Source organism: Dinoponera quadriceps, unplaced genomic scaffold (assembly GCF_001313825.1).
Source record: "Dinoponera quadriceps isolate SergipeBrazil2010 unplaced genomic scaffold, ASM131382v1 scaffold853, whole genome shotgun sequence".
Lineage (NCBI taxonomy): Eukaryota > Metazoa > Arthropoda > Insecta > Hymenoptera > Formicidae > Dinoponera > Dinoponera quadriceps.
Genome location: NW_014554945.1, coordinates 1,078 through 9,796, shown reverse-complemented (window position 1 = coordinate 9,796; position 8,719 = coordinate 1,078). Strand labels below are relative to the sequence as shown.

The window sequence follows — 8,719 nt, the reverse complement described above, 5'->3', positions numbered from 1 at the left end:
AGTAGTATTTCTATCACCAATCTCCTGGGTGATGATGCGCTAAACCTAATTATTCAATCCATCGCTGAGAGACTGTTCGGTAGATTCCTTCAATTCAGGACTGTCAGTGCTGGATTTATTGGGGTATGGCTCTTGGTCAGAGGAATCAAACTGATAGTCGATATACTCATGCACAGTTAGGCATTTCATTCTGTTTATGGATGAAACCTGCACTTCTTAGGAGCTTTGTTCTCGTCCATAACAAACCTGCTGCTCCATCTGAGAAGAAGTCCGCTGCCCACTCCGCCGGCGGGGCAGACACCATCTCCAGGGAACACCTCCTCGCAAGCAATAAGCTCTAACAACACGATCGCTGCGGTCCGAAATGATATGCAGCCACACAGGACAAGGCGGAACTAGAACCGGACTCTAGACGGCCGCCAGTACGGAAGAAACAAACAGCTCTCCATCCGAATACTTACCCTGTATTAACATCTGGGCTTGACGCCGTGGACAACTTGCTGAACCGAATTGAGGTACGGCTTAGCAAATGCCTCACAATTACCATGCAACAATGAATGTTATTCATCAAGCCTCAACCGCTTCGCCTTATTATGCTCTTCTAAAGGACTGGGGTGTTACGTCTCGAGGTACCCCAGAACTCCATCCTCCTCTCTTTTTTTATCGTTCTTCTTTTTTGCTCTCTCTTCCCTACACTCTTCTTTCATCCCTGTAATCGCTTGTTGACATTGTACCGGGGCCGTTCTGCTTCCAAAATTAATTATAATGTTAGTTGTAGTCCCAACCGTATCGTTTGTTATACTTTGCTTCATTAAAATAATTCGCACTTTTTACTTACCCTTTTATTCGAGCTTATTAAATTCAATTAAATTAGATCCAGCAGTCACTGCCGCCGAATAGCGGAAGTATCTTTATGCAGACTGACCGCCGAATTTTAAGCAAAATAAATATCTCTTCAAGGATTAGCCTTGAAGGCTTCGTGACTTATCAGTGTGCGAATATTTTGCACTGCAGATACCTGGTTGCAAGCATCTGACACTGCACCCTTACACTCGTGGCTTAGTTCCCGTAATCTATAAAACAATCCTTAGATGTGTCTTGTGACACCGCGCGCGAAAATCCAGGATCCGCGTCACTTTACTCCGCGTCTTCTAAACTTATGTTATAATATGCGACTTAAATAAACTAAAATTTTCCGCTCCGTGAGAACGGATGTGCATGATCCATCTCTCGCCATATCGCAACAACCTGAGAACACCATGGAACGATAAGTTCGTTGGTGTTCCCATCGAAAAATGCTTACCATTGAGACTACGAAAAAAGAAGAGAGACAGAAATAACAGTTATAATTAAGAGCTTCATCTTCGCTGCAGTTAGTCTTTGCAGTTTTCAGTTTCAGTCCGTTTCAGTCAATTTTTCATCTAGTTTCAGTCGGGAGTTAGTTCAGCACCTGCCGTAGTTCATTTCAATTTTCAGGCAATCGGTTTTCTTTTCAATCTTCGAGGTTCTTAGTTGCAGTCAGTTTTTCTCCAGTTTTTATCAGGTGTATGCATAAATTTTTTCCGGTTTTTTGGTAAGAAAAAAAACACGTAATTTTCAATGGAAATTAATTTTTTTAAATTCAATNATCGGCTTCTACACATTTCGCCCATCTTTCAGGTAATTTATGAATACCATGCCAGAAAAACTGCTTGTCTTTTGCGGCAAACCATTCGTCGAGCCATTTTTCAACTTCCTCGAAATTGCTGAAGTGCTGCTCTGCGAGCGCGTGCCCCATTGATGCGAAGAGGTGATAGTCAGATGGCGCCAGGTCTGGGGAGTACGGCGGATGCGGAAGGATGTCCCATCCATGCGATTTCAAGCTGTCTTTCATTGGTTTTGCTGTGTGAGACGGCGCATTGTAGTATAACAAAATCACTTTGCCATGTCTTCTGGCCCATTCCGGTCGTCTTTCGATTAATGCGTGGTTTAAATTAATCATTTGTTGGCGATAGCGTTGTGTATTAACGGTTTCGCCGGGCTTCAAGAGTTCATAATACACAATACCGCTCTGGTCCCACCAGACACAGAGCATGGTCTTCTTGCCGAAGCGATTTGGCCTTGGTGTTGATGGACCGGCTTCGCCAGGTGAAAGCCACGATTTTTTCCGCTTCGGGTTTTCAAAATAAATCCATTTTTCGTCACCCGTCACAATTCGATACAAAAATGATTTCCTTTCGTGGCGTTGAAGCAGCATTTCACAAGTGACTTTGCGATTTTCCATTTGACGTTCATTCAAATTGTGTGGGACCCATTTACCGAGTTTATTGATCTTTCCCATTGCTCGTAAACGTCTGCTGATTGTTTCTTGTGATACATGTAATGCTTCTGCTAATTGCCGTTGAGTTTGAGTTGGGTCATCATCCAATAACTCCTGCAATTGCTCGTCTTCGCATTTTTGTGGTCTACCAGAGCGCTCACTGTCTTTCACATTGAAATCACCATTTTTAAATTGTCGAAACCATGTCTCACATGTTCTAATCGATGGAGCGTGTTCACCATATGTTTCTACCAGCAAACGATGACTTTCAACAGCCTTTTTCTTTTGATTAAATAAGAAAAGCAATGCGTGCCGCAAATGTTCTTTTTCAGGCATAAAACTCGACATGATCACTGAACGATAAAACAAAGACGATAGTTTTTGGCGGACTCAACTTGTGTGTGTTTGTAGTGTTAAATATCAGACGAACAAAATGACGTATGTGTAAAATTAATACGCTGCGTACTTTTCGCTTGCGCCATCTCTTAGTTAAACCGGAAAAAACTTATGCATACACGTGGTAATTGGGAGTCAGATCAGTGCAGTTGCTGTTCTTAACCAATTCAATCCTCGCGACTTTTCAAGTCAAATTTTACTCAGCCTTCGCGGTTCTTTCGATTTTGTCGGTCTTGTCAGTCTCTGCTATATATCGTGCGAATCGCCTGCTTTACGGGGACAAAATCTCCTCCTGCCGCCAACTTGGGTTGTCTTAGTCAGGGCGTTTGTTTCCCTCTTTCTTTTAAAGGCGACGTACTTTTCTCAATGTATTATTCCAGATTAGACGTCGAACGTAAGTTATCTGTATAAAACTATTACAATAAAAACCAATATCCCCGAATCCATACGGTCCCGGTAAACTTTATTTCATCTCGTCGTGACGTAGCGTAGAAACTGTTGCCATCTCAAATAAAAATTATCGAAATTGCAAAACCAAAATAATAAAGTTGTTACGTCGTGGAAGAGGATGTATGCAACAAACATCGCATACTCGCGCACACGCGAGGCCTAAACGTATTGGCAGATCTGCGGATCAGGTCAAGGTCCGGAGGGACCCATTTACTCCAATCGCAAAACGTACGTTAAGTGGTCTTTATTTAGATCAAAGAACTTAATCTCTTTACCTGGGATAGGACCATATGAGAGTGTTGAAAGAGGAATTCAGGTTTAATTCATTGAAAGGAAATAAATGAATAATTTTAACAACTTGGTTAAATTTAGAGTATTTTGAATAAAACAATTTATTAATTATACTAATAACATACGAGGTCTGTTCAAAAAGTATCGCGAATTTTGAATTTCCGCGGGTTACGTATATTCGATTTTCGATTTTTTTGTGACGTTATGTTGATACTCATGTCCATCGCTTATGCCGACAAGTTCGGCCATTTTGAATATTCAGTTTATCTTTGACAGCTGTTTTGCTTGGACGAGTTTTGGCTCGTCTTCGATTTTTGCCTATTCCAAAAAATGGATCAAAGAATCTAACAAAATTATATGCGCGGACGCATTCCGAATGTTGAGTGTGGCATATGGTGAAGTCACCTTGGACCGAAGCAACGTTTATCGGTGGTACAAAATGTTCTCAGACGGCCGAGAAGATGTGAACGACGAAGAGCGTGCCGGACGCCCGAGCACTTCAACAGCAAACAAAAACATTGATGAAGTGAAGAAAATAGTATTGGCCAATCGTCGAATCACTGTTAGAGAAGTTGCTGAGGACCTAAACATATCGATTGGCTAGTGCCATTCGATTTTTACTAATGATTTGGGCATCAGACGGGTCGCCGATAACGCTCCTGCTCACACATCGTTGCTTGTGCGCGAATTTTTGGCCAAAAACTACACACTAATGATGCCGCAGCCACCGTATTCCCAGACCTGGCCCCCTGTAACTTTTTCTTGTTCCCGAAACTGAAGAGGCACATGAAAGGACGACGCTACGCTACGATTGAGGAGATAAAGACGGCATCGAAGAAGGAGCTGAACAAGATCACAAAAAATAATTTTTTGAAGTGCTTCGAGGATTGGAAAAAACGTTGGCACAAGTGTATAATATCTGATGGGGATTACTTTGAAGAAGACAAAATAGATATTTATGAATAAATAAATAATTTTTGAAAAAACACAAAATTCGCGTTACTTTTTGAACAGACCTCGTAATTTGGTTCTCATATGGATTAATAATAGTGGAAAATTGATGAGAAAAGTCATTGTGATAGATACAATATTTAAAAGATGAATCAGTTAACTAAAGTTAAACAATGAGATATATGGGTTAACATTAAACAAACTTTTATAAATCATCATTATTAGAATAATGCAAATAAACGATGAAGATTGAAGTAAGATTAAGTAAAAAAAATAATCTATGTAACTTAAAATAATACAATCGAATTCAACGTGACAAGAATATTTAACGTATCGGTATGGCGAGAAAAATATCATTATATAATACAATGAAGATAATAATTACGCAGTGTATGTCTGTGTTTTAAGGAGTGAAGTGGGATTGGAGATTGGATTTAAACGATTAAAAGTCATGTTTAAATATGAAATAGAGACTTACGATTTAGATGAATCGACTGTGGTGAATAGTACGTAGAACATGGATTCGTTGATACTCAGCAGAAGAAGAAGAAGAAGAAAAATGACTGACTGACTGACACTGACTGACTGACTGACTGATTGACTGACTAACTTATTGACTGACTGATTGACACTGACTGTGGAGTGGCCAGAGAGTAAGGTTTTTATAGGGAAGATTTTGGGGGTGGCGGATGACGATCACCAATTAGAAGAGTTTTCGTGGAAAACAGGAAACGGATATGGAAGAATAGAAAACGGATACCCTGGAAAATTCCTAATATTATCAGGACGTTATAAACAATCCTAAGAGCCTAATCCTATCAAAGGGCCTAAATCCAACTGACCATGTATGAAGGCAGATAAGACGTCACGGACGCGTTGGGAAACTCATGACGCATTTGACGGCATATAATCATATCTTTCTTACAATAGCACTTACCCAAATCTGTTTGTTTCCTAATCATAAAAAAAAGGAATTCGTTGTTCCGTAGTACCCAGGATGTAACAAAACTACGTGCTTTACGTGAAGGCGGAAGAGATGTGAGACACGTTGGGAAACACACGGCGCGTTTAACGGCGAGCCATCGTAATCTTATCCTTTTTACGATAGCGCTTGACCGGAGTCCGTCTGCTTCCCAATCATATATAAAAAGAAAGAAATTCGTAGTTCCCGAGGTACCCAGGACGTATCAAAGTGTATTTCCTTTTTATTTTATTTGGTTATTGTTTTTGCTTTAAAATCCAACTTAATCCGTGATCCTACTTCATAACAACGCGTATAACCTTTCGCAACCTACCCTCCCCGGCTTAGCTGCTCAGCATGGCGGAGCCGCTCTCGCTTCGCATATCGCGGACCATCCAGGACATGACAATATATATATATATATATATATTAGGCGAAGTAAAAAGTTCTGAGCGTTTTTTCGCTTTATTTCGACGATGAAATTAACATAGTTAGGATTATCCGATTTCGATCAAATATGCGCCGTTTTGTTCGATAATTTTTGTCCATTTTGAAGGCAATTTCATAATTCCGCGATTGAAAAAGTCCTTATCTCTATTGGTAAAAAACTTGACCAGCTCATTTTCACAAGCCTCTTTTGAGGCCAGTTTTGTACCATCAAGAAAATTTTGCAAATGCCTGAAAAGGTGATAATCGTTTGGTGCCAAGTCTGGACTATACGGTGGGTGCAATAGAATCTCCCATCCAAGCTCTCGGAGCTTCTGGCGCGTCGTTAATGATGTGTACGGTCTGGCGTTGTCTTGATGGAACACAACACTCTTCCTATTGGCCAATTCTGGCCGCTTCTGGTCGATCGCCTGCTTCAATCTGGTCAGTTGTTGACAATAGAGGTCCGAATTGAGTGTTTGGCCTGATGGGAGCAGCTCATAGTGGATGATTCCTTTCCAATCCCACCAAACATACAGCAAAACTTTCTTGGCCATTAATCTGGGCTTGGCGATCGTTTGGGCCGGTTCACCGCGATTGGACCACGATCTTTTTCGGCTGTTGTTCTCGTATGTGACCCATTTTTCATCAACAGTTACCATCCGCTTCAAAAATAGGTCGATTTCGTTACGTTTCAGCAAAGAATCGCAGGCATCAATTCGGTCCAAAAGGTTCTTTTGCGTCAATTCGTGTGGCACCCATACATCGAGCTTCTTCTTGAAACCAGCCTTATGCAAATGGTTCCAAACGGTTTTCTGGCTAATCTTCAGTTCTTGGGCAATGGAATAAGTGCTCACATGCTGGTCCGACTCGACGATTTCCATGATTTTATCGACATTTTCGACGATTGGCCTACCAGAGCGTGCCTTATCTTCGACGTCCATATTACCAGAACGGAATCGTTGGAACCACCGCTTTGCTGTTGCATTCGATACTGTATTGGGTCCATAAACAGCACAAATTTTTTTGGCCGCCTGCTCCGCCTTTTCACCTTGGTCGTAGTGGTACTGAAGAATGTTTCGAATTTTTTTTTTTTTACCTCCACTTTGGAACGCTGTAACACACAACTGCTTTGACCAAACACAAAACTGTCACAGAACTTTTTTTGAAGCGTAATATCACCTTTAAATCGACGTATAGTATGACCTGATGCGATGTATACATCGTGAGATATAGCTCACAAAAGACATCTAACGGAAAACGCACAGAACTTTTTACTTCACCTAATATATATATATATATATATATATATATAAGTTTAATTCAATGAAAATTTCAGTAAGGAAACAAGAACCGAAATAAACCGTAATTTAAACGGTACCGGTACTTTCATTGTCCAGAAAACCGAAATCTTTATTAAATATTTGAGTAGACCGAAACTGGAACAATATTTTCATTCGTTTGGGTCCCTGGTTCTCATAATTGATAAAAAATTTTCTCAGATACATGTACTAACATTACTGACAAATATTAATAACAAATAATAATTAATTCAATATTTAGATACGATGTTGAATTTTTTTCTTTAAATACAAAATTGTTCATTATTTAGACCTTTTCCCCTAACTTACCACGGATTATTTGTAAGAATACATCTTAAAAACTTTCATGTGACAATTACGAAAATAAAAATTTGTAAATTGTAATAAATAATGTAGAGAAAAAGGAAGGAAGAGAAAGAGACACGATTAAATCCTTCATATTGAATTCACAAAAATAAAACAGAAGAAATATGAAATAAACGTTTTTTTCTCTTTTGTTCATAAATAAGAAATATAATATTTCTTACAATTCATAAATAATAAAAATCAGCGTCTTAACGCACATAAATATGTACATTTTATAAGAAATCATCGAAATATAATATAATTATTGTCGATAATAAACAAATTCGTGTGAGCGAAGAGCAATATATCCGACTAGCCAAAATTCTCAAAGTGATGAATAAAGTAAGGCAAGCGCCTACCTTTGTTGACTTCATCGCAAGCTGACATAACACTCTTTGTCAAAGGACGTGGTCCACAACTAAATACTCCTATTTTGCTAACCTGTATAACAATGACAATTGTTCAATGGTTATATATATTTCTGAGATCACATAATTTACATATAATCAGATAAGACAGAAATACATAAGAGACGCTATAATTATTTAAACATTTTTAGTGCTTTTATGTTACGTCTAAAGATTAATTGTCGACATACATAGCTGTGTTTCTTTTGGACAAACTTCAGGAATGACGTCATATCCGGCCGACCAAAGTGATTAATAGCTTTGAGTCCAGTAAATATACTTTTCTTTGATAGCCTCTGAAAATGATTCTCACATATGTACTACATATGTGAAATGCAATATGAACAATTAAAATTGGCAGAAATATAATACGTAATATAATTATATCGTTAATTCCATAAAAATGATAGTATGATTTTACTTACCAGCATAGTAGTTCGCAAATCAAATTTATGAAAGAATTGTGTAATGAAAATGTGAATTTCAAGTACATCTGTAACGTCTTTCCTTTCGACATCTCTGAGAACATCAATGAACCATTCAAAATGTTTGTGCGACGGACAGATCCATAGAAAATAAACCTGTCAATGAATAATAATTAACATTACACTTACATACTTTATAAGAATAATTAACATTATTAGCTCGAAAAGTACTGATTAAAAAAAACGTTTCATTATAACGTTTTGGAAAGCTCTCGAGGTAAGCTACAAGAATATACATTGAAAAATGGGGGTTTCCATTTAAGAAATTAAAGGTGAACTTCACGTGATCTTCAAACGACTATCCAAGGTCAAACCAATGACACCATCTTATGTGCCCCTCGAAGTCACAAAACTTTTGTCTGAAACATTTTTTTTTTTAATGTCGC

The 8,719-nt window shown here is 38.6% G+C and overlaps 2 protein-coding genes across 2 annotated transcripts; both read right to left on the bottom strand.

The window, feature by feature from the left end:
* Positions 1 to 955: 955 nt before the first annotated feature.
* LOC106742676 (histone-lysine N-methyltransferase SETMAR-like) lies at positions 956 to 6,998 on the bottom strand. The gene is made up of 3 exons (XM_014615872.1): positions 6,957 to 6,998; positions 5,958 to 6,901; positions 956 to 1,073 (listed from the first exon to the last, which is right to left on the bottom strand). Exons 1-3 carry the CDS (start codon positions 6,996 to 6,998, stop codon positions 956 to 958), a joined length of 1,104 nt encoding a protein of 367 aa, XP_014471358.1.
* A 655-nt stretch (positions 6,999 to 7,653) lies between these two features.
* On the bottom strand, positions 7,654 to 8,425 carry LOC106742677 (dual oxidase-like). Its single transcript, XM_014615873.1, has 3 exons — positions 8,274 to 8,425; positions 8,040 to 8,168; positions 7,654 to 7,882 (listed from the first exon to the last, which is right to left on the bottom strand). Exons 1-3 carry the CDS (start codon positions 8,277 to 8,279, stop codon positions 7,754 to 7,756), a joined length of 264 nt encoding a protein of 87 aa, XP_014471359.1. The 5' UTR covers positions 8,280 to 8,425; the 3' UTR covers positions 7,654 to 7,753.
* Positions 8,426 to 8,719: the final 294 nt, after the last annotated feature.